At 37.1% G+C, this 27,283-nt stretch overlaps 1 protein-coding gene across 1 annotated transcript in view; it reads right to left on the bottom strand.

Annotated features, from left to right (window-relative positions):
- Window positions 1-27,283, bottom strand: part of PREX2 (phosphatidylinositol-3,4,5-trisphosphate dependent Rac exchange factor 2) — a 173,521-nt gene that overhangs the window by 104,024 nt on the left and 42,214 nt on the right. The window contains exons 2-8 of the mRNA XM_042868947.1: window positions 19,193-19,264; window positions 18,996-19,118; window positions 17,465-17,569; window positions 14,493-14,594; window positions 12,586-12,747; window positions 4,925-5,058; window positions 1,685-1,788 (exon numbers count right to left, since the gene is read on the bottom strand). Of these exons, the coding sequence (XP_042724881.1) occupies window positions 1,685-1,788; window positions 4,925-5,058; window positions 12,586-12,747; window positions 14,493-14,594; window positions 17,465-17,569; window positions 18,996-19,118; window positions 19,193-19,264 (802 nt within the window). The remainder of the gene's footprint in view (window positions 1-1,684; window positions 1,789-4,924; window positions 5,059-12,585; window positions 12,748-14,492; window positions 14,595-17,464; window positions 17,570-18,995; window positions 19,119-19,192; window positions 19,265-27,283) is intronic.

Here is a 27,283-nt window from a genome sequence, read left to right as displayed (position 1 = left end):
AGGGGATGAGAAACAAGACATCTGAGTGCAACAAATGAGAACAGTACAAAAAATAAGACAGTGGAAGGTTAAAGAAGAGCATCGTGATAAGACTTAAAGAAGCACAAGGAGAGGGACTTCTGACCACAAGGAAGAAAACAAGTTTATTTAAAAAAAAAAAAAGAAAGAAAGAAAGAAAAAAGTGATAGAAATTAAAAAAAAAAAAAAAAAAAAAAAGGAAGGAAAGCTTCCACAGGCCAGGGAAATGGCAAATATTTCGATATTTCAAAGAGAACTATAGAACATCAAAAAAGAATAATTACAAGAAAACTGTTCTAGGATACTGGACTAATAGAAATGGAGAAGGCAGGAAACTTGAGGATGTGGAGGAAAAAAGGTGAGAATTACACACAAAATAAAATAATCAAACCATTAACTCATGCTTCTGAAGTGAGGAAAGGAACCACTTCAGGTTTTAGAAATGTTCCATATAACAAAGCAACAAGATTTGAAATGGCTCAGGAGAGGAAGTGGGAAGGAAGGAAGATGGCCTTCACTATTGTATGCAAGGCTATAGGAAATGGGTAAGGTAGCAAGACTTCCTATTGATGGAGGAAATTAGACTACTGGTGTCTGGAGCAGAGAGGGGGATAACCTGCGCTTGAAAATTCACTAAGAAAATCATAGAATCATAGAATCATAGAATCACAAGGTTGGAAACCATCTAGTCAAACTGTCTCCTCATCACCATTGCCACCACCAGCACTAAACCATATCACGCAGTACGTCGTCCAGATGCGTCTTGAACACTGCCAGGGACGGCGACTCCACCACCTCCCTGGGCAGCCATTCCAGTGCTGACCACTCTGACAGAAAAAGCTTTTCCTTATGTCTAAAAATGAATGCACAGGAAAGAGAAGGACAGTGTAAACAAGATCAAGTACGGAATAGCAAGAACAAGCTAATGAAGAAAGTAATGACAGCCTTGAGAAATACAGATGATGAATGTGGAGAAAGAAAGAAATCTTCACTAAAGACAACAGAAGAAATATTTGCTTAAAGCACGGTAATACATGGAATTGGAAACAATGAAATGTTGTATTACAAAGTTCTTAGAATATTCATGGTGGATATAATCTTCTGTGGTCCCAGCAATGTCAAGAGTTATAATTAAAGTGATGTCAACTAATAGAGGGAGAGTTAATTAGTTTTCTCTGGAAAATAACTTTCAAAGTACAGAAAACTGCAAAGAAAAGTAGAAAACTAGAAATTCAGTATGAGTCATAGAATCATTGGAAATATAAAGTAATGCCTCCTATTTTATTATGTCCTACGAGTATTATGAAAAACTTTTTTCTTTTCCTCAAACACCTTGCAAATTCAGCATTTGCTACTACAAATACATCACCTGCCTAGGGATACTATTTAGTAGAGCTGTAATGTTGTAAAGTTAAACATATGACTCCAGTTGAGCAATAAATGTTACTCTGCTTTATTATTCTGTTCAGGCTAGCGTAAAAGTCGTCTATAACTGCTGAGCTAATAAAGTATGAAAGCAATGATGTGTCACAGAAGTAGAGTTTTGATAAGAGCAGATCGCTCTTTTGAAGTGGCTTCTTATTCTCTTTATTTTCAAAGAAATTATGAAGCTGCATTTGATTTCAGCACCATTTACTCTGTAAATTCGCAGCACAAATATACTCACCTGTTCCATCATCTACATTCTCTACCTCCATCACTTCTGTGTTTATTCTGCCACGAAAGAGGTAACGATGGCCATCTGTAGATGCTTTGCTGTTCTTCAATCGCCTGATCAAAGAGGAGCAGATAAGCAGTCACGCACAATCTTGTGATTTGTTTCTACAATGCTACTTGTACAAGTAGCATTTAATGACAACTAAAAGTGTCATAGCCCGCTTATACCTGTGCAATTGAACTGTGGAAATTATTCCTGAATAGGGCACTCCTGACATTAAAGCAAAATGCTACCTCTGACAAGACTTATATACAAACTCCTAGATGACAAGAGATTTTGTAAACAAAGTCTCATACTAAATGTCCTGTTCCAGTACCTTGATACTTACATGTCACTCTGTCATTAAAGACAAAATACAGCATGGGAGAATGTTTCCTCCTGGCTTAACCTCCTTACACTTGTCAAGAAATTCAAAACAAGGATAGTATGACTGAGAAAATTAAATAACACCTTTAGATATAAACTGTGTCCTATAAACATTAACCTCATCTGTGGTGTTTATGCCTGGAAGAACAATAAAGACATTTTTTCTTACATAAGAGTTAATCACAAATTACAATTAAGAATTGCTGAAATTTTGTGTAGGCATTGGTGTAACTGCAAATCTACTGAAAGTTTTTTGAGACTCCTAGTCCCATGCAGCTTCTCTTATGTAAGATAATCCAGAGGTAGTAAGCATAAAAGGTTCAGTATATTTTTTCTCCGAAGTAAACTAAACCCAGTAACCCAAGAGACATTTGTATCTGTGAAAGTAAAGCTTATTTACCCATGTTTACACAACTGTGCTGAAAAGAATGTTCAAAAACTATATAAAATATCTTGCTCTATAAAAAAAAAAAAAAAAAAAAAAAAAAAAAAGGACTTAAAAATTGTCAAAATACAAGCTTCCTGTGAAGAACACCCTCTTTGCCAATCACAGAATCACCAAGGGAGGAAAAGACCTACAAGATCATCCAGTCCAACCACCTACTGATCACCAATAGTGCTCACTAAACCATATTCCTCAACACAACATCCAAACATTCCTTGAACACCTCCAGGGTCGGTGACTTCACCTCTTCCCTGGGCAGCTCATTCCAGTGCCTGACCACTCTTTCTGAAAAGTAGTATTTCCTAACGCCCAGCCTAAATCTCCCTTGGTGCAGCTTGAAGCCATTCCCTCTAGTTCTATCGCCGTTACATGAGAGAAGAGGCCAACCTCTAGCTCATTACAGCCTCTCTTCAGGTAGTTATAGAGAGCAATAAGGTCTCCCTTGAGCCTCCTCTTTTCCAGACTGAACAATCCCAGCTCCTTCAGCCATTTGTCACAAGGCCTGCGCTCCAGACTCCTCACCAGCTTTGTTGCCCTTGTTTGAACACATATCAGGGCCTCAGTTACACAAATTACCAAGTATCTCCTTCAGTTATAAGTCACAGCAAGAACCAGCATTTCCAGTACAGTCTGAATAATGCCCTTGCAGAACAAACTCAGCAACTTTACAATTTAGAGAACTCCTCATATGATATTCCTGATCAAAAGGGCCCAGGGATGCTTTGCACTACTATGATTTTCTGCTTTGCCAACTGTGTACTGATGAGAACATCTTCTCCTCGTGTTAATTCAACAAGAAGTTGTACAGGTACTACATCTAACCAAAAGACTATAATTAGCACGTAAGGAGAGAAAAGGGATATCCTTCCTTTAGCCACATGCCCTTGTGTTATATGAATACAAAATATTTGGTAAAGAAGTATAATGAATATGATTGGAAAATTATTGCCATGATAAGTAATATGCAAAAATTAATGTGAAGAATACAAATATAAACTATACACCACATAAGACAACAAAAGTTGTTAATGAAATTTTAAAGTATCGCTTAAGGATTGGTTTTAGATTCATACACTTTAAGGACAAATTTCCACTGACTAGTTGTATATATATATACATCATATTATGTTTTGAAGCATTCTCAGGTCATTGCTGTACTACACAATACATGAAGATTGTGGTGCCCACACTGGAGTTCTGGTCTCCATTATCAGTGGCAAAGAATTGTATTTGGCTGCGGTATTAGAGAGAATTTCCAAGGTCTGTTTTGTATCTAAGGACCCACAAAGGATCTATTTAGAAGTATGTGTACTTACTGGCTACTCAAAGCTGTTTTGCATCAACAGACAAACTCAAACAGGAATACCTGTACTCAGAACTCCTATTTTGCAGAAGTGTAAGAATACTTAGTGAACACTAACTGTAGAACATTGCTGCTGAATTACAGAATTGTTCCTTGTGATATACCAAGAAATAGTGTCCTCTCTTCCCTGCTTAGATGTGCAAAGGCTTGAAATACTTGAATCCATTGAGACAAATTTTATAGCATAAGCTACAATACTACGTGTTTCAACTATAAATTCAAATTGTTTACCCTTCTTACAAGAGACTGCGACTATCACATAGTGATAGTTTGGGAATATCACATTGTGGAAGTCTGATGAAGTAGATTCCTTCTCTCTGTACATCACCATTTGGTTTCTGCACTACTGCACAACATTTTCAGTGTTTGAATTAAATACATCTCTCCCTGATGATAGGTCTTCTCCGAAAATGCTGAAGTATATACTGAATCATAGAATCGCAAGGTTGGAAACGACCTGCAAGATCATCTAGTCCAACCACCCTCCCATTCCCAGTACCACAAGCACTAAACCATATCTCATAGCTCCTCATCCAGGCGCCTCTTGAACACTGCCAGGGACGGTGACTCCACCACCTCCCTGGGCAGCCATTCCAATGCCTGACCACCCTCTTGAGAGAAAAAGTTTGTCCTAATGTTCAACCTAAACCTCCTCTGGTACAACTTCTGGCCATTTCCTTGGGTCCTACTATTTGCCTGGGAGAAGAGGCCAGACCCTTTTTCATCACAACCTCCCTTTAGGAAGTTGTACAGTGCAATGAAGTCTCCCCTGAGCCTCCTCTTCCCAGACTGAACAATCCCAGCTCCCTCAGCCGCTCCTCATAAGGTTTGTGCTCCAGACCCCTCACCAGTTTCGTTGCCCTTCTCTGGACATGTTCCAGGGCCTCAATGTCAATGCAATTAATCACAGTAAGTATTTTGGAGTTGTTCAAATATTCAGAAAAAGCATACAAAGAACCAGCTCTACTGTGAGAAAAACACAAATGATTTTTCCAAGTACAAGTGAATTCTTTACCTGTGCTTTTTTTTGCAGTATACCAAAAGGTTATCAAAGAGAAAGAATATCCGCTCTTGGATATTTCCCGCTGAAATCTTCAGAAGTAATCCGCTTCGCAGCATTTCTGTGCATGTATCAGTGATGTTAGACCCCTACAGACAATAGTAAAGAGATCATTTTTTTGTGTGAATTCTGCTGCAAGAAAGGACAGCATCTCTCACACAGACAGTGGTAACAATTCTCCAAAACATCAAGATTAATACACATGGTAATATATTACTTTGTAACTAATATTTTTAAAAATTTACTTAATGATGTTTAACATTAGCTTTGTGTTCATGTAGTAACTGGAGTAATGGTTTGTTCCTTTTTTGAACGCTTACATTTGAAATCAGGCAAACACGTCTCAGTAATTTTAATATTTATTAGGAAATGCGTGAAAGTGGGGCTTTGAAACACATAATGTATGCCAAGATGAACTGGAAATCTAAGGTATCTTAGAACTTAAACATCACTAAAATTATACATATAATTCCACACTAAATTGAGCTACAGATAGATTCAAAACAAAAATCAGTAACGTTTAAAATTCATGCAAAGTTAACAACAGCATATACAATTAAGACTGCCTAGCATACTACTTAACATATTCTGAAGACATCAGAATTTTGCTAATCTTTGTACACTTGGGATAAAATTTCCCATGCCTCATTTTTCTTCAGGCAGATCATTCTCCTGTTTGAAAAGAAGGTGGGCATTTTCAAAAAGGTTAATGAAAAAGAAGCAACTTTAACAAGGAATAACATTTTTCCACAAATATTTCTATAAAAAATTCCTACCATTTCAATGCCTTACAAAGGCAAACTAACCTCCTGAGAAAGCCTGCCTTGAATTCAAGTTGTTCTTTGTTGTTCTGAATATCATAGACTCACACAAACATTTAGGTTGGAAAAGACCATTAAAAGTCACCAAATCCAAAGATCGACCTGGCACTAATGAGTTCACCACATCTCTAAAGTGCCACATCCACACATTTCAAAATATCTCCAGAAACAGAGACTCCACCACTTCCCTGGGCAGTCAGTTCCAATCACTGTTCCAAGGGTTTTTTCACCTTTTCCATGAAGTTCTAACAACCCCCCTGGCAAATCACAGAATGGCCTGGGTTGGAAGGGACCTCAAGGATCATGAAGCTCCAGCCCTCCTGCCACACACAGGGCCACCAACCTCCACATTTAGTACTAGACCAGGCCGCCCAGAGCCCCATCCAACCCATCCTTGAACACCTCCAGGGACAGGGCATCCACAGCCTCTCTGGGCAGCCTGTTCCAGCACCTCACCATTCTCGCTGTAAAGAACATCCCCCTGACATCCAATCTAAATCTTCCCTCCTTCAACTTAAAACCATTTCCTCTTGTCCTCCTGTTATCTACCCTTTCAAAGAGTTGACCCTCATCCTGTTTATAAAAACTTGAGGCCATTTTCTCAGGTTCTAACACTTGTCAGCAGAGAAAAGATACAGAACTCCTTTCAAGTTCCTGTAGAGAGCAAAGGTGTCTCCACTCAGCCTCCTGTCCTTCAGACTAAATAAGCCCAGTTCCTTCAGTCAGTCTTCAATATGCCTTCTTCTCTATTCCCTCCACCAGCTCCACTGCTCTTCTCTGAGCATATGCCAGCAACTCAATATTTTTCTTGTAGTGAGGGGCCCAAAACTGAACAGAGTATTTGAAGTGTGGTCTTTCCCGTGCCAAGTTCAGCAGGACAGCCACTTCCTTAGTTCTGCTGGCCACACTGTTTCTGACACAAACTAGGATGTCATTGGCCTCCTTGGCCACACCGCTGGCTCACGTTCCACACCACTGCCTGATGTTCAGCCAGCTGTCAACAAGCATCCCTAGGTTTTTCTCTGTTGAGAAATTTTCCAGCCACTCTTCCCCGTATCTATCCTGCTTCACGGTGGTGGTGCGGCTCAAGTGCAGGACACAGCATACTGTCTTATTGACTGCCATACAAATCCATGCTCCTGAGAGACAGATCACCCTTCCCTGTGCTACAGTAATTCGTACCATCCTATCAACAATTACACATCTGACTGCACCTAAACATACAGCCCTGGCCCAAGGAGTTTCCTAATTTTAAGCAGTCAACATTCAACTTGGAAAATCTGCCATAGCCAGGATTTTCCTTTTGTCTGCACATGTTCTGAATGATTTCTACTTGCAATACCTGCATTACTTCCTCTTCTTGATCTAATCACAGCAGCCCACCAAAAAAAAAAAAAAAAAAAAAAAAAAAGCACTCAATTAAAAACCAAGACGCAATCACGGGTTCACTCCCAGCTCCTCATCTTACCATTCATCCTTTGTACATCACAGCTCTGAATGTTGAGCAATAGCTCAGACTCTGCTCTAAGGGGCAAACAGGCTGTTTACAGAGATAAGAGAGATTGCACAACTATAACCACAATTCAGCTCTACAGATCAAGAAACTTCAATATCAATGCTAACTACTTTTGATTCTAACTGGGATAAAATGAGGCAAAATGAATGTCATTTGTAGCTGCTAGGCCATACTTCCTTTCCTAAGAGAGAATAAGCACCAGAAGCTAACAAATTAATCTTACAGTCTTATTAGAAACCAAACATCAAAGCATTTTAAAAGCACATTCAATAATATAAATTAAGCATAAATTAGGACTGTATTTAATTCTTGCTAACAACAACAGAAAAGTAGGTTATTACCTTCCATTCTATTTCACTTCATTTATACATTAATAAGAGTAACTAATACCTTATGCTACTTTTAAACTTTGTTGGAATTTAATTTTAAAAGTCTGGGTTTTGTGTTGCCTTGTTTTTACAGAAAATTCCATCTTTGCTGGAAAATTATCATTTTTACCTGGGAACCAAAAAAATTAATTTTAAGGTTTTAAAACTGTATCAGCAGTTTCAGTTTTCTACAAAAGGGTGTATTTTTCGCAGAGAAGACATTTAATGCAATCATTTAATTTCTTTATATTGAAATACTCATTTTTGCTGCAGGAAAATTTTACCTTCTCCCAACAGCCCAAGCAAGTTCTGTCACTATGTCAGAATCATGACTTCAAATACCATATTTTTTACATATGCTAAATCTATATGTTTCAGGTTACCTCAATTCCCAAGATTTACCTCATATACGATTCAAGTTTAACGCTGCAGCATGACATTTTATCTGTACCACGTTACTATACTTTGCTATTATTTTCCTCTTCATTTTCCTCTTCTTCTAATACAAATTACTAGAAGATGAAAACATTATAATGGTACTTTTTCCCCTTAGAGACCTCCCTTCCAAATACTGAACAATGTTAACTTCACTTATCCTATACCTTTTGACAAGATCATAACCCATGCTGGTGTGGCTGTAGGTCAATGAATTTTGTTATTACTGTTGCATTTTCTGAAGTCCAAGGGAATAAGATAACAGGATCAGAAGTCACATCTGGCTCTCCTACATAACACTGTCAGTGCAGAAATATCCCTCCTTCTGCTCCCTCCACCACACCATATGCGTTCAACACTGTGAGGGTCAGCCTGCTCCTAGAATTTGGTTGGGAAAGGAGCTGAAAGGGACAGAAGAGGAAGGATATATTATGTGAAAGTAATGCCGATTCTACATCTGACGTAAGCACTTCTCTCCAGAGCATCCCAAAAAACATCCCAAAGAAGGACATGATGGGCTGCACAAAGGACAGGCATATCTATCACATAATTCAAAGGAGGAATGAAAACTATAGAAACCTTTTCATGAAGGATGCATCTGCACTTTAAACAAGGGTTTACAGCAGGAATACTCAAACTAGTTTATATCTAGTCCATTAGGATAACTCATTTATCCAGCTCTTAGCAGTCCTTCTTGTGGAGCAAGTTCAAGGCTACGAGTGAGAGGACACCCTTGTCCTATAAGCAGGAGAGGCTACTGACTCCACAGCTAAAACTGAACAAACCTTTGGAACAAATATTACCAAGTTTTTCTAAGACAAACACGCTTTCATTAAATATTTGAACTCAAACTACCAAGGAAATCTTGAATGTGAGCAATTAGAACGTAAAAAGTAATTTGCTTTAATAAAATTTTCATGAAAACATTTATCATATATACTCACTGCTTGCAAGTGAAGATCATACTGTTGCTCACTGTAGCACTGCTCCTATGCTACAACTCATGTATTGATATGAAGTACCAGCAATTAAAGCTGATGAAGTATTTGTAGTGAAACCAGAATTCATACAACATAGTTTGTCCTTCATCTCTTTTACAGAGTCATTGAAGACCCAAATATCTTTCTTTAGAATAGTACTTAATACAAAATAAAAACACTAAAATACATTGGAAGGAGAAAGTCTATATGAAAGAAATTTTAAATATTCCCCTTTTATCCTTAAGTCATTAAATACATATCTTTGATAGTAAAAAACGTCCTTTACTACTATGAAATCAAAAGCAGTATTTGTTGGTTTCAGTTTTTTCAGGTGTTACTTATCCACATACTCTGAGCAAATTTCATTCAAATATGAAGATCTGGCTGTACTGAATCAGTATCCATCACTCTATCACTGATAAAGGAGAAAAATTGTACTTACTACCTTACATTTCAGTACTTGCACGTATGCATAGGAAATAGAAATAAACCAGGAAAACGGGCTAAAACTTCTGGAGTTTAAAACAGAGATCTCTATTAAAATGCTATTTGAGACAGAATATCCCATGCTATTGTTAATAAGTCAGCCTGTGAGTCACACTGGGTTGTTCTGGTTCCAGCTTAGAACAAACAACAATTTTATTTCTTCTTCCGTCACTGAAACATCCACGCAAATTCTACTGGCGGGCTCCTTCAGCTGCTGAGCCATTCTCCAGCTGAGACAGCCACCTACACAAGTTCTGGATTCAGGCAAATAAATTTAACCACTTAGAAAATTTTGAGTATAATGACTTTCTCATTTAATTTCCTTTCTTGAAGCAGATGTTCCATTTTTCCATGAATCTGTATTTTTGTTATAACAAACACAAGCTTCATTTTATGACACTTATGTATAGGAATTCAAGCCATGCTTTGATCAGATTCTTAAAATAGTCTTTTTCTCCCCCCCTTTCCCTTCTAGTTGGGGCCAGGCAATGTGCTAAGCATTTCCTTCTGGAAGGAAATCTCCAACAAGTTTCCTCTTTATTTTTAGGCTATGCAGAAAACCAGATGTTTATTTAATTAAATCCACTCTCATACATCGCATTCATAGAGTTTTCGTAGTTGTTGTTTGGATTCATTCAAAACATTGCTAGTTTTTATGTATGCTCTGGAATTCTGACCATTTCAAGGATTAAACATATTTCATGCTTGCAAAGGATGTGCCTATTAAGACCAGGGCAGTTTTGCCAGATTGGGCACCCTGTGGCTGCCATATGATAACATCAAACCTGATCAGCTCAACTACAGTAAATATCACATAACTGTTCTGAAAACAGATCTTAAGACAATGGCATTCTTTCAGAGTTCAAACACAAGTGAAATTCTAAAATTAAATCTAGGGAAGAAAATCAATGCTGGAAGGAAATTACTATGTTACAGTTCACAGAACACATTCTGAGAAGAGAAAGAATAAGTCTGTGTTTCGCATGCTTCTGTCCATATCACTACCTTTGCTCATTAATGTATATCCAACAGAAAATATATTTACTACTGTAAGTCTTCTTAACGAGCGAGAAAAAGCTTAATGCAGGAAAGTGAATTTGCTTTTCAGGGTTAGAGGTTTGAGAATAGTTCTTAATCAATTTACATAACTAATAACACACTGAATTGATCATATTCATAATATAAAACTTTACAATGGGTGTGCTTATTAGGATGTATTTGACATAAACATAACACTCAAGGCACCAAAAGCAAGTAGAACTTAATCCTTGCAATAGAAGACCTAACTGAAAATCTGACAACAGAAGGAAGAAAATCAGTGATAGGCAATACAGACTTAACAAGCTTACCTCATCTTAAAATATTAGTAACATAAGCACTTAACCTGCCAGTTAGCTTGCTGTTGCCTCCTCCATGATGTTATCATAAAAGTGACATGCATTTTAATGTTTACATGTAATCTTTTTAAGATATAGCTGATGGCAGCATGGTCAAGCTAATTGCAAAGGAGAAACTTATTTTTACGATGTCTAAACAAGCAGCTGTTAAGATATTTACTACTTTCACATAAGATGTCTCTCTCAATCATAATAACACTTAAAGCTTTATTTTATTTACATCCGTCTTAAAAATCCTGTGAACAATATCCTGGCATGAGTGCATATTCCATGTCATTTATTGTTCATCTTTAATGGATTGTTTTGTTCTGAGACTGAGTGCTATAACTAAATGCAGTTACACAGAAAGGCTTGACTGAATAGAGACCAACAATTACAGAGCTGTTGTACTTGCTAGGATCCCTCTTCTCATAGCACAGTGAACTTTCATGGAATGTGTTACAGTGCCAGTCTCAAGCAAGACTATCATATTCTAAGGTCTGGGATGAGAAGATTTTTCTCCTCCAAATTATACCTACCCTAATTACAGCAATGGAAGAGCTACCTTTGAAAACATTGCCACACATGAAAAGGAAAAATAAGTTATATGTTTCATATCCTACAGTGTACTGAAGATACAGGGAGAATTTTGACCGAAGTAAAATCTGTTGCTGAATCCATATATAAATATATAAATAATAATAAATAGGAAATTTTTAGGTAAATAGGAAATTTCAAAGCAGAGATGAGCTCAAAGGTACTATACAAACTTTGTTGCCACTGCAAAAACACTGTAACGCATCATAGACCCAGTCTTAGCCACAGCCAACAGCAGGGAGATAACAATGCTATGTATAGACTGTTTTTCCTCTCTTCCATTTTACTTATTAGTATGAATGTTTACTTGAAAGCTGCTTATTCTTGTCAACATTTTTGTTGTCACACTTCCTGTGGAACTCTGTCAGTTAAAGTTCAAGCAGATCCATCTCAAAGCTTTCTCTGATTCAAGGTCCCATGTGAGCCTCTAAGCCTTTCTTTTCTCTGTACTGTATGAAGGCCATTTCCCACTTCATAGCTAAAAGATTAGATTTCAGTCTACCAATCTAGCATTCAAAAAATACATTTTTCTTTCTATCTTTTCCAGACACTAAATATTACAGAGAGCAAAGAATCATTGCCTATATGTATCAAGATTAGCACAGGATTTGAGGGGACAGCTTTTGAGATAGCACTCATGTCCACTTCTACAGTGAGAAGCACATGAACATTAAGGATTGTCAGCTTTCAAACTGGTCACCAATCTTGCCAGCAGTTAAGATGTTGAATCTTGGCAGGTAGCCAACGTGGATGATTAACTGAATCATAGTCTATTATCAGACTGGATAGAGGTACAGAGGTATTAAGATGAGAAGTTAACTCACTGGACTAAATGTAGATGCCAATCAGTGAGGTTCTACACAGCAATGCTCAATCACAGACAAAACAATTTGCAGTGTAGAGCCTAAATAAAAGCTGTCATTTAATAGAAGTGAGGAACTCACCATATCCTCAGGACGATAAAACTTGTGCAATACATGCCTGTTGAAAACTGGTATGTCTCCCTCAATGCAAAGCAACACATTTTGTGACATTACCTCCCATCCTTCAACATGAGACTGCCATTCTTCCAAAAACTCTAATTTCTCCATTTGTCTCTTGGCTTCATTTATGTTGGAGCAGACAGCTTTCATGGCCTGGAGGGCTTCCATTAATGCTGCATAGTCACTGTGCTTCCTTGGAGTCCGTTTCAGTAACTCCTATTATGACATTAGAAGAAAAAATGAACTTGTCTTTGATCTCTAAGTGAACATTACAGGAGGCTTAAATTGACCAGGATACAAAATCAAATCATAGACAGACTTCTTTCACTAGGTGCAAAAGTAATAAGCCCTCCTGCATTTTGTCCTGGTAGGAAACTAAAACACAGAGAAATAAATTACTAGTAATAAAACTAAATCAGTACTTAGGAAAAAGCTTCTATTTCTGCTACTTTTCTCACCTCAAAGTTTCTGCGTGTGGACATTTGTTGTTCTTTTTAAATAGCGTGGAATGGCATTGTTCAACAACAAAGATAACAATTCTGCATTAAAATGCTAGTTTACCGAGTTGAAATTAACACCTGCTTTTCCTGCAACTCAGGACAAAAAAAAACCAAACAGCTTCTTTATCTCCACTCCATTGTTTAATCTACTATAACACAAGGGAGCAGTGAACAATAGTTTAGGTGACTCACCAATTTTGTATGGCTACTGGCAATATCAGCCATTCTGAAAAACAAAAGTGGAGTTGCCTGTATTCATTGAAGATTTCCTATCTCAAACTACCAACTCCCCTTTTACAGCTCAGCAAAGGGCTGCCTTCAGTGCACATTCTGACAGAGGGTTGGGTACGTTCTTTCAGAAGCTTTAGCAAGTAGCTTAACAGTGCCACCAGCACACTCTAAATTTATTTTACATAAATATATTCATTTCAGTGTGCCTCTAGTGCGATTCATTAGTCAATTTCCCTGTTTTGTCTGTAGCACCTCCACTGAAAAAAATATATATATAATTTTAAAATAAGCCAAGGGAACTGTAAAACCACAGTTTTACAGTTATCTGAGTTAACTATCAAACTATCTGAGATGACTTAAACTTCCTTGTAATTGTATTAACTTGTTTTAAAAAAAATCTTTATTTTACCGTATTTACTTTTAATCTTTCATGTTAGAGCAATGAAATGCATATGCTTTCTATGTGGCAATGTTTGAGATCTAAACTCATATGGACTGAAAAAATATAGCCTAATAATCACAACTAACACAGAATCCACTCTTGTTTCTCTCATAGTTTGAAATAATAAACAACGTTAATCTCAAATTTGTTAAGCATAAATGTGTTTAAATACTTACTTTCCTAAAGATCATATTATCTTATTTCCTAGCATTAGAAAACTGCAGTAGCTCAGAGACTTGAATATTTAATGCCTATCAGCACATTTAACAGTTTTCTTTACATTTTAAGCCATAACAGTAAGGTAAGCATGCAAACACATTAAAAATATATCACACAACATCTTATTGTTATTCTGAAGTGTTTCTTTAATATCATTTTCATATATATTTTTAATTTACGATTTTATGATGGTAAATTAGATTTAGCAAAGTATGTTGGTAACAAACTCTATTACCCCAAGCATTTCTAGCAAAGATTTGGTCAAACCCAGCTGAAATCAGTCTCATTAAACTCACTTGAATGCCTCACTTCCATTCAACAATGAAGAGCCAACTTCACTGCTACATATACAGGAAAGCTAATAATCTTCACTGAGCCAAACTCCATCCTTTTAATACTGATATCAGAAGTCTTGGCATTAGCTTTAATTAACACAAGTCTGGGTACAATATCTAATGGAGATTATTCACTCTGAAGGGAGATAGTTTCCACTGTTTCACTGAAATACGCTTGGCAACCAGCTTCAAATGGAGAGTATGAAATCGAGGATAAAAAAAACTCAGAAGTACCTTCAAAAGAAGAGGATACTTGCATATTCTCTGTATTGGTGTTACAAGATATCCCTCCAATGGTACATCTGTGTTCTTACGTCCTCCAAGGAGCATGCAATTCTAGAGTGCAAACAGTTTCACAAATTAAAAAATCCTGATAACATTACAGTTTCTCAAAGGATCAGTTACACTAAAGTTCAAGAGATGAATCTGCAATAGGTTTTAATCTCCATTAAACACCAAGTTTCTATAACGTAGGCAGTTGCTGTTAAAATTTACAAAAACGAAGATAAGAGCATGTGCACACAGGAATAGCTAACCTACATATAAATCAAGTATGTGATGAAAGAGATTTGCAAGACTATCACAAGAACAGAATTGAACACATGTACAGACAGGTACATAGACTTCCATGGCAAGGAAGCTGCAGTGGTGTCATGCAGTAATCATTATGCAGGGAACCCTCATTATCTTCATCTAATCCAATTAAGAGTGGCAATTTATGTAAACACAATAAGAGGCAATAAATAAAACGCTAATATCCTTTCACATGTCAATAACAACAACATAGAATTCAGAGTGATCATTACAGATGCTGTTTGAGGTAGAAAGCAGTATGAAAAATGGTTTGATGGATTTCAATATGGTATCCTGATACAATAAAGGTCTACTGTTTCGATGTTTTTTTTTACTTAAACATGATGGGCACTGAACAAAATATCCGTAGTCATGGGCTAAGAAATCTGTGACTTTTGACAACTTCCAACACAGGAGCAAAGAATACTTGAAATACTGCATGGAAGCACCCATGAAAACGCAGCTGAGAGAGAAAAAAAAGAATTAGGGCCATCTGAGACAACCAAGTCTACAGGGGACATCACAACAAATATTTGAAATTGCTGTAATCAAACTACAAGCATAAAGATCTACAGTAAAAATGAAAATTATTTTATCAAGATACCAGAAGGAATTGACATGAGATCAACTATGGCTTCAAAGAGCAAGGTGTCTAACATGAAAACACTAAACAAATACACTTAAAACACAGATGATATTTTGATACAAGCCACAAATCTGGATGCAGATCCATTGTTGGAACAGAGGTTACACAACTGGGTGACTGCTCCACTCAGTGTGTAACTCACAATGCGACTGCCCAACAACCAGTACTGCTATGGGGATCTGTACATCCATGCCTAAGGCTCTGCTTTGTATCCCTGGTCAATCATTTTCTGCCTTATCCTAAAGGTTGCTTTATCCTAAGGTACATGACTTAATCTACCAATCAAAAAAGACTGACCAACATGTTCAAAATAATGTGAACTACAGGTTCATATAATGTCTGTCTTTTTATTTAAAGGCACAGAAGTCTGGTTTTAACTCCAAGTTATTTGTAGATAATCACACCTCTAAAGACCTGTACTGTTCTGTCTGGCTAGAAGGACTCAATTTTACTTTCAAACTGAACAGTCAGAGATCCTGTCCTTTGCGTTAGATTGTTGTTGCCTATTCTACAGGTGCATCCCAAATCTAGGAGGAATGATAAACTGCTGTAAAAGCCTTAAGCATGCCCCCAGGAATACATTACACTAACACATGAACTGCCACAATTGCACACTTGGCTTTCTTTATTTCAAAACAAGCTCTTTGCAATCTTTCTCCAAGTCATTTTGGTTTTTGTCTCTTTAGTCAGCATTCATACCGTCTTAAGTTCAGTCATGCTGCTGCCAAAAAAAAGAATTATATGTGTGCAGCTCCTCAAGTTGAGGAATACTGTGTCATTCTCTGAGGAAATATAATAACTCTGAAGCTGTTTGTTTGTTGTTGCTGGTTTTTACTCTGAATGGAACACCATAGAATAAGAGACAGCAAAAAAGGCAGCTGGTGCTTCAAGATACCCTGTGCATTCTTACAATAACAAAATTCCCTGGCTGTAAGTTAATGCAGATAGGAGAGGAGTCCGACCCAGTACCTTTCCCAAATTTACTAAGTTGCTCTAGGACAATTTCACCAAGAACTCTGACAAGAAACAGCAGCAGTGAAAGCCTACAGTGTACTAAAATTTAATAAATAAATATTGCGATGTTTTAAACCACATCTGTGAAGCTTTGTTGACAGTGACATTTGCTCAAGTTCACTCATAGTCCCAAAACACAGTAATTGGATTTGATCACTCTGAATTTCAGTATCTTATCCGCGGGCACCTCTCCAAGTGCGTAAGTTCCAACACAGAAGGCCATGCACTTCAAAGCTGACCTTGTTATCACAGGATGCAACAAAGGATAATGCAAAGTCATACCACACTGAAATCTTATTTTAACAAATAATGTCAACAACTAGGAAATTCAGTATTTATATGGAAACTGTTTTTGCTGTGGAAAAATAATGAGGTCTGTCATACTCAACATTTTAAAATTCATCTTTCATTGTCTTGTAAAGTCGAAGACTAAATGTGTAGCAGGTTTCTGGTTTTGTTTGTTTGTTTGTCTTTTAACATTTGATTAAGCCTGTGTCTACAATCAGGATGACTACTCTATGAACCATAAGAAAACATTTTGCTGTTCAGCATAGCCTTGGTTACAGAACCAGAATGTAGACATCAAAAGTTCTGCGTAGAGGTTCAGCTTCTTTCTCTAATTTCATTTCTTTATCCTCTCTACCCTTCCTCACACAACTTGATCTATTCTTTTTCCTTTTTACAGCTGGATTTACACCCTGTTCTTTCTTGGCCAGCAAAATCAAGGCATAAAGCCTAATGCTGTGTTATGCATGGATCCAAGGGCAGCTGATGTACACAGTCCCCTTTTCTGAAAACATCACCTCCAGTTGAAACTAACCGCTGACCACTTGAAGGTACTACATAGTTTTTACATGGTGGAGACAATAAAACTAGAATTTCACTGCCAAATTAAAAAAAAAAAAAAAAAAAAAAAAAAAAAAAAAAAAAAAAAAAAAAAACCTGTTAGAACATCAATTGAAAGTTTATTTACCAGAAGAAATGTCCGCACTGTTCTTATTTTGTTGAGGTCAAGCAGAACTTTCTGTGCCTTCTCATGGTTGCTGCAGTATTCATCATAGATACGAAATTTCTCTTTCTACAGAAACAAAGAAATTTTTCTTCAGTTACCATTTTGATCATTTTATTAATAAATAAAACATGGAAATCACAGTTTTGAAAGCTGGTTAACTAACGCAATCTTTGTTTTGGAAGGTTATCAATTTCTCCTACATTTACTATTTGAGCTCCAGCTTTTCTTGTCCTTTTAATTTCTGCTTTTAATTACAATAGTGAACAATTTGGAAGCATCTCTTGGGAATTCCCTGAAAAATTTCAGAATTTGGATAATCTACAAAACACAGGATAAAAAAGAAACAACACACCACAACCACCAACGAAGAAGCACCAAAGAAAATGCACAATTAGTATCTTAATTGTTGGCATTGTTACCTATTTTGATTGCAAACATCTATTTGCAAAAGTCAGCCATGCTGCCATTGAGTCAAAAACTGATGTTACTCAATTTCCACTAACCAGTAATAATTTTCTCCTCTCACAGTGAATAAACAAAGATTTAGCAAATAAATGGGACTCTAAGCAAAGATAACAATGACATCTACGCTTCTCATTAGGTCTGGGACTGAAAGTAAACTAACTTGCTTTAATTTTACATAGCTTTGCAACATTGACATCCTTGTTTTAAACCAACAAGAAAAATAACATGCAAAGAAAACTATTACTGAAGAACTTACAAACATGCTTGTGGAGGTACCAGAGTTATAAGAAATAAAATATCTTCACAGCTAAGAACTATGGAAATATCTACCCAGCAGAAGCAATTCTTCCCTAATTATTCACATTTTTTTCCCTAGAATCTAAGGGCAACGTAAGTAAAGTCTATCACACTTTACCTTTTTCATATTCCCCTTTTCCTGGTACCTCCATTGCACGTGCTGGCAGCAGCAAGCTACCCCCCACACCACAGGGCTTGGTATGTCAGTTTGGGCTGAGATCCCTTCCAAAAAAACCCATCACCCCATGTGAATCTATACCAAACAGAGCTCTGGTGAAAGAACCTTGCTCTTTTCAACTACACTTTTGACTCTTCAAACTTAAGATGAGGGTCCTGAAGATGAGTTCATGTGAAAACTCTGGCAGCAGATACAAACGTAGATATTTGCTTGGTACAGGTTTAACATTTACCTCTCTCAACTGATTTTTCCTCTTCATTAAAAAAAAAAAAAAAAAAAGTATTTTACAAAAATAAAAAATTCATAGCTGCAAAAGACATCACTGCTACTTTGCTGAATATAAAAAATGAACAACAAACTGCCCATTTTATGTTCCTCTTTCATTTCTCCACCCCCCTCCTTTTCTGAGGGATGACAGTAACCAAGAGATGACCTCAAAGTACTCAACATTATGCAACCAGGTCATATTTTTTCCTCATCATTACATTAATTAATAAAGATGGTCAGAAAAGGAAAAAAAGTGAAAGAAAGTTATAATAGAAGACAGCATACGTAATGAAGAAAGCAAGTTCCAACTTCATGGTGTGCGCTGGGTTCTGGCTGCAAACACTCCTCTACAAGGGACAGGAAGTTCTTGTGAACTGCAAGAATATCTTCAATATTTGAAAACAACATCTGCAAAAGAATAAAACACAGATAAATAAAACAACCGATACAAAATAAAATACATGTGCAATTAGGAGACTAACCTTAACTGTCTCTTCCGTGACATTTTTATCCACTTTGGCTGCAGCACATTGGATCATTCGGTGAAGGAATGCCTGCATGAAGTAAGACAAAGAGGGAAGCAGTTATTTCAAGAACACTCAAATATCGTTTGGCATTTTATGCTTATAAATTATTTCCTAAATTTCTTACATTTTGGATATAGAGTTACATTAGAGTATTATTCTGAATCTGAAATAAGTATTTTGTTTCTAAAACATTTAGGAACTCTGTTATCCTAAACATGATGTAAAAGACTAGCTCAGTAAAGTATAAAAAGAGTTAAGCAGTGAAATACTAATGAAGCTGAGAAACAGAACATGAAGTACATGTTCTCTGAAGTACAATTTCCACCCTGCATTCATGTAACAATCAAGCAAGAGCAAAATGAGTCATTTTCAAAATCTAGTTCTAGCACTTCACAGATTTACCACAGATTTACCACAGGAAAAGCCTTTAGTTTCTAAATTAAAATTAATCTGGAAATACTATTGTGAAGTGCAGCATTTACCATAGTAACCACAAGTAAGATTTCTGCTGTATTAATAATCAAACCTATTGTAAAGTCAATTGGTTTAAACAATTCATTAAGCAAAACCAGGTGCAGCTGACTGTAAGCATACATTTCCTCCTTCCCAAGAATATCATCTTTGGGGATCAAGTAAGTAGTAAATAATATCACTAACAAAATAACAAGAGTGTTTTCTATTTCACATTCAGGAACTGGAAACAAGAAGAGATGTACAGTCATTCCAAAATAAATAAATCGTATTTCAGATACAAAGGCTATCATTTTTTACAAACTCATTCTATTGCAAAGAGTTCAGTACATTCTGAAAGTATCTACATACTGTGGATGAGGTCTTAACACTGATAATCCTTCAGAGACATGCATATTCTTTGCCCATTAAAAACTGGCACCACAAAAGCACAAATGTCATGTCTTTCATAACCGTTTAGCTCCGAGCCACTGTGCATTGTACACTGTATGAGAACTCATCTAAATTCTGGCGTGGTGCAAATTCCATAAAAGAAGCAATAAATAACCCGTGTGGAAGGGTAGGAGTCACAGCATCCCTATCTGCTGAAACTTAAACATTTTCACGTGCAGTAACCCTTTCTCTAGTGAGGACTGTGCAACTCTGAACATTTTTATTACTGATAAGACAAAACTAGTTATCCAGGACATAAACAAAATTAAGTTTGGACTATTGCCAGTATATTATGTTTCATACCACTTTCTACACCAATGTAGATTTCTAGCTTTTAAAAATCTTTTTCCTAACTATTAGCGCTTTCTTCCTAGTGTTTCACTGATATTTTGAAAAGCCATTAATTCATTTGCAACACTGTTGGTGGACAACAGCCCTTTATATCCTTCCATGCTATGAATATCTGCAGGGGTTACGGCACATTTGTGTGTATTGACTGTACAGTGCAGAACCATTCCCACGCGTACTGAAAGCCCGCTAAGCTGTATGACTTGAAATTCACTTATAAAAGCTTTCACAAAACCAGTCAACAGTATTAAGTACGCTTTCAAATTGAAAGGAAAAAAAAATCACAATCATGAGAACTACTTCTAAAACTGAAATCTTTCTCTGTTCACATTATTTCCCTATAGACCAAGCACACTGCTTATCAGCATTTATTTTATCCCAGATCTTCATTTCCCGTGACTATGAAGGAAGGTGAGTATTCAGCTGGATAAGGGTGAAACTGAGAAACTGATCTGGGAGCTGGGGCATTAGTTTTTCCTGAGTGATTCAAGATACCAGCTAAGAGTCATGAGGTCAACAAGAGTATATATCAACTGCAATAAACAGATTCCCCACTTATCCAAGCAAAACTGTCCCAGACCTCTCATCTGCTGAGGTTATCAGAAAATGGCATCCAGGAAAATCCCAGCTCTCAGGAGCCCAGTCAGAGGTCACTGAGGAAGGGAAGCCTGAGGTGACTTTTGCCTTTTCCAGCAACTTGGCACAAATTCATGTTATGTCGCTTTTCTCATACAGCAGGAGCAGTGCAGCCACAAGGCTAGTTTTTCCTAAAGATTCGCCAGCGCTTGTTCCCATCAGTGCAGATCTACTTCCTAAAAAACGTTTAATACTATGTCCCACAAAGCACTGAATCCTTCCACCCATGAAGTACTGCAAAACCACACATGTTGCAAAGCAATTTGAACTGCACTTCTTCTAGAACTATGGTGAGAAAGAATTCAGGGCACAGTGGGTAGGGAGACCTCCATTGGTCTTCACCCACAGTGCCAAGCAATGTTGAAATCTCTGGGTTTTCACCACATTTCCCTGATGCCCAATGCCCTTATCAACACCCCTACTGCATGCGGAAACATCACTGGTTCCATGCACACATCATCTCCGTCGAGGGCCTTTGCTAGGAGAACAGGCAGCTGTCATCAGGCTGGAGGATGGAAAAGTTACTGCTTTTGTTACAGTGTTAAATAACCTTAAGCCCTCACAGCGACTGTGGAAAAATAAATGTCTCCGAACACATATGAACATGCAGTGGGTCTGAGAGAGGGATGACTATTCAAAAGACTGGCATTATTTGAACATCAAGTGAGAACAGCCAAGAAGAACTCTTCAAAAAACAGTAAACAACAGACATGAAAAGGAAAATATACAATGATGCCCATAAACTACTAAGGAGTTGACAGCTGCTGAGCTGGCAGAAAAAAAGTTTAGAGAAAGTTTTGAAGATGTTTACGCATTAACAACCACTGAAAAGAGCACACCTAGGGAAAAAAAAAAAAAAAAAGTATAAAGTGGAAATACCCAATTTATGACTCGCTAAAGAATCAATTAAAGTCAGAAACTCCAATGAAATAGCACAAAACATTCTGCCATAACTCCAAGTCTGCTTCTCAACATCCAGACTCAGTACTGAACACCGCATTACATGAAGGAGTAGAAAATAACGAGTCACATGGACACAGTTAAGTTGTCTTAACTGGACAACTTAACTGACTGCAACTTAACTGACTGGAGCTGGGGCAACTGGAACATGCTCACCAAATAATAAAATAAAAACAGCAAAAAATCAGCTCAAACAATGTAATTTCATTTACCATGCACACATGTCAGTAAATCATGACTCATCTTGGTTTCCTGAAACATATTACACATCTTGCTGAGGTCAATTCACAACACATCAACACATCTGTGTAGGTCTAGGCCCAACAGCAAGCATGGAAAATAAATCCCCGTGGGTTCCAGGACTCCAGACCTTTGTTAGCTCACCTTTCCTAAAGCTTTCCAAGTGGATTCCAGAGTTTCCCTTAATTTACCTTCAATTTCTAGCTTTCTCAAGGAGCAGTAAAGCAGTATAGTTGACATAACACCATTTTCCAAAGTTTCATCTTTTGCTACCAGCATGCCACATAACAGCTTGCTGATATCTGCTACAGTATCTAGATTCACCCTTGCAGCACTGCAAATTGAGACTGCTGACCCATGCTCTCTTCACCAGCCAGACTCTTGCTGATTTTCTGAATTTAGAGATGGGGAAAAAAAAAAAAAAAAAAAAAAAAAAAAAAAGATTCCTGTGATCTCACAAGTATTCCAAATTTTAGAGCTGTCTATGGAAAACTATTATCTTGAAAATTATTTTGATGTATTTCTGGATTAGTTACTGTACTTTTACCGTTCACACAACACTGCTGTAAGACACTAAAGGAAATACCATGACTGAAAATTCAAACAGAGACTGAAAATTCAAATCCAAAAAATTAAAAAAGAATCTGTTAATTATGCCAAAGAAGCACTAATTGGTTCGCTTGTCTGTTGATCTGCTGCCCCTTTGTGAAGCAGCGTGTCTCACACAGAACGCACAATGAGTTCCTGTTATGGGGTTCTTACTTCTCATCCTATCAAAATAAGAGTAGGGTTGTTGGGCATTTTTTGTTTTCTCTTCCCCTCCATAGTTGCTTTGTGTGCCGTTGAAAAAACAAAAAACACCACTGCTACAGTTTGTGCAAGAATCTGCCAACAGCACAGATGACTTCCCTGACATCTGGAATGAAATCAGGGAAGACAAAGACGTCTGCCTGCAGAAGATTCCCAGGGCATGAAGAGTTTTTGTCTTTTTTGACAGATAAGAAAATAAGTCCTGCAATTATGTCACAGCACCTGGATCACATAATATATACCCATTTTTCTAAGAGCAATCATCTTTTTGTCAGACTGGATAGAAATATTCTTTTTCACTTGGAGGAAAAATTAAAGAACAAGTCACTTATTCTTTTCCCCTTCAAATTGCTTTTAATATTGTCACAACTCTTAAATTTACACTGCCATAAAAAGCAAAACAGACTACAAGAAGTATTTTTCTAATAAGGTCATTTCCTGTACACTTTGCCTTCAGGACAATGGAAGCACCCAATCTACCATCTTGAAGCCTGCTGAATAAAGCTTGCAAGATCTTTTGTACACTGAAGATGAATAAAATTTTATTTTCTATAATGTCAAAGAAACTCTAAAAGAAACCCACAAAAAGGAAAGTGCTCATATGTTATAATTTATCACAGACAAGGCTAGTTGGCTTCCACATTCTTAATGTAGCTACAGGCATGCAGGATGGTAGACAATATTTTGCTCTTTTCACAATATTCAGAATGATCCTAGGCAAAGGATGGAGCTCTACATTTGTGAAGAGAAGTGCTCAGGATTATAGCTGACTAGCCAAATGCATTTTGTTATCATGGCTAATTTAGTTCACAAACATTAAGGTAGTATCTTCCCCACCAGTTCAAGGTTTTGCACACGATAATTAATTTATGTCCCATTGCTGGTCCCATAAGCTCACCATACTGTTTTTGTTGAAGTGTTTCGTGCAATTTTACCACAAACAAACAAAGAAATAAATAAAAATAAAATAAAATAAATCAATAGAGAAGACTCCAGCAGCAGTAGCAGCTGTGGTAAATGCATTTCCCCTCCTCATCAACCTGTGCCAGCAGCAGTGGCAACAGCTAATCAGGCTGGCTTCTGCTGCCGAACAAAAGACTCTTCTCTCTCAGTAATTCACCAGCTGAGGCACCACCTGTTTCTCCCAACTTGCCTGCAAGACTGGATGAATTGCAAGCAGCACAGGGAGCACCAGCCAGGATTGGAGAAATTGTTTCTCCATCCGGCACCTACAGCTACTTTCAACGCTGACTTCAGATGCTGCTGTCTGTAAAGATGTGGGAATAAATGGGCCGCAACTGCAATATTTCCCACCCCAGTGCTCATTTCCTTTCCACAACCAACCAAACTATTCCTTTCTCCATTCATACGGAGATGCCCCAAATGGGCATCAATCTGCCTGACAGAGCTGCCAAGTCTTTTTTATTTCACCAAGCGTGATTCTTAGAAATATAAATATATACCAAGGCAAATGCGATCACGTTGAGGAAAGATGGATCTTCATAGCCTGTTCATAGATGGACATGCTGCCACACAATGGGGTAATCTATCTCTCATATAATTTTTTCTGTTCAAGTTCTCTAATATCAGAAAATTTTCCCAAGAGCAAGAAAACTTTCCCCACCTTGTTCCGGAACCTTTATCGCCTTCCCCACCTTTCCCTAATAACTGTCAACATTTTTCAAGCCCTCTTCATTGCACATCTTTTTCATCCTTTCCTGCACACAGAGATTCCTAACTCATCTTCCTCTTTCAACAAGGAAATGCCCATTTAACTGACCTCTTATACCTTTAAAATCACCTCCCTAAGCCATGACTGTTCTTTTAATTTTGATTCTCTGATCCTTCAGCATTAAAGCAGATGTAAGGACAATGTCTACAGTCCAGGCCCAGTTCTCCTCAGCCAACTCAGACATCACACATCTCCACTTTCTTCCTTGTACTGAAGCAGGAAGATTTAGTGCAACATTTTACTGGACCAAATCAGAAGATATTCGCTCCCTTTTCCTTGCAGATATCAAGAATCCTGTCTCCCATATCTATATTTCCATTTTTGAAAGCTGGTTCTATGGTTGCAGTCTCAGTACTTGCACACTCAAAGTTCAGAACATGCCTGAACTGCAGATCAGAAGCTGGATGTCACGCTAGTTCATACATACTGCTACAGATGGAAGCCACATAAAGAAAGCTGCTTAACTAGAACTTTAGAGAAAAGCCACACTGGCATACAGGATAAATGTTGATCTGCAAGCTGAGCATAAGATAAGAGTGTAATCTTTTTTGCAAATGTTGTATACAACACATGCATTTGGTAACTGAGCCTTTATCCCAGAAAAAAAGCAAACAGCTTAGATTCCAGTCTCAGCATAAGCAACAGACTGCTGGTCTGTTGCAACAGATAGATAAACAAGAGGGGTCCATATGGATAAAGACTTCACAATTTGGCCCTATCATTCAAACAGACCTTTATGAAGCAATAATGAAACAACAGGAAAAGAAAAAAATGTTTCCATAATATTGTTGAAGTACAAGATTGATCTATGGTATTTTGAAGATCTCTTGATGAATAAAAGAAACTCTACATTGAAAAACGTTCCCATGAGAGGAACTCCCTCTGATAATACATCATATAGTTCTGCTGGTACATTTTACAAAAGGAATCATATGCTGCTAATCATACAGCTGAACTTGTGTTACTCAAGCGAGAATGGAAGAGAAAAGACGTCGACAAAGTTTACCTCTCATAAATGTTAACAGTTTCCTGAATTTACAGAAAATGAAGTCTTCACTGGCAGATCTCCATGACTTCAGGTGTTCATTATCAGCAAGTCAAAAAAAGCTACAAAACTTCAGAGCAATCATCAGTCTCAAAGTAACAGTATGTTCCCATTACATTGCCATCATAATTAGAAAAGCAGCAATACATTTGAAACCTTTACACTTCATACATCTGTTTTCTACTCCTTTTATGCTACTTGTTCTATTCAATAAAAATCAACATTTTCATTTAAGTTTTAATCCCAAAATTAGTACCTTTTTTTTTTTTAGGAGAACATCTGTTCAAATAATTAAACATTTCAAAAAATATTTTGTAAAATTGTCAAGATGAGAAATGCATTTGTCACAAATGACCCATTTTAAACAATTTTCAATATTTTCTGATTCAATCATTAGAAATCTTGAAAGTGCTACAAGACAGGAAAGCCATTTTCTGCTTATCTTCTCTCTTCTCTATCTTTCCGAAGTTCCTAAAGAACTTTGAAAACAAGTTTGAGCATTCTGACACAAACATAACCACCTGGATTGACAGACATAATCTTTATCACAAATTATGAGAAAGAAATCAGATAAAAAACATTTTACCTTTCAGAATCACAGTTTAAAGCTTCACTCTGAATCTTCAGAAAGAAGGAGAAGAACTGACTTGACAATAACAAAAACGAGCCATTACATCTTTAATGAATAAGGCAAGCAACTAATTAAAAAAGCAACTGTTTTATCCATAAACTGAGAGAACTTGAAACCACTGACAGGCATCATTATGGAAGCCCACCAAAACATTATTACATGCTTTGCTTTCAGCGCATAACACTTTTTCTAATACAAGATTGCTGAGTCCTTAACTCTGAGATTACTTCTGCTTAATGTAGTTACATTCTAATTAGGAATTAGACTGTAGGAGAATTTTACAACTTTGACTGACAGCACTGTATAAATAAAGTGTACTTCTCAATATTCAGTTTAGTGTCCAGCTGCAAATCTATATTGGCACACTTAGGCTAAGAAAACCATGTAGCATGAAGAGTATAAAAAGCAGTTTTCTACCTTAATTTGAATTCTTCATGAATCCTATAGCAAGGCTGTAGCATAACATTTAGAAAAAGTACATTCCTGGCTACTGGGAAAAAAAAAGCAGCTACGACCCAATAAAGTTTTGGGTTTTTTTTTTTCCTAACCAGTGGAAATCAGAACACTTCCAGGCACAATGAAGCCTGTCTTACATCTGGCTAATTTCTATCGTTTGTCATTCTGATATATGCTGGCATGATCAAATGGTACAAAGTTCAAAGGATCACATGCAACAGTGCCTCATTTCATGCAACCACCACTTCATGAACTGCAATGCATGAACTGTGGCATTTCCAAGCC

The sequence above is a fragment of the Lagopus leucura genome, unplaced genomic scaffold (assembly GCF_019238085.1).
Source record: "Lagopus leucura isolate 7727_CA_CO unplaced genomic scaffold, USGS_WTPT01 Super-Scaffold_100002, whole genome shotgun sequence".
Taxonomy (NCBI): domain Eukaryota; kingdom Metazoa; phylum Chordata; class Aves; order Galliformes; family Phasianidae; genus Lagopus; species Lagopus leucura.
This window is presented reverse-complemented; position numbering and strand designations above follow the sequence as displayed.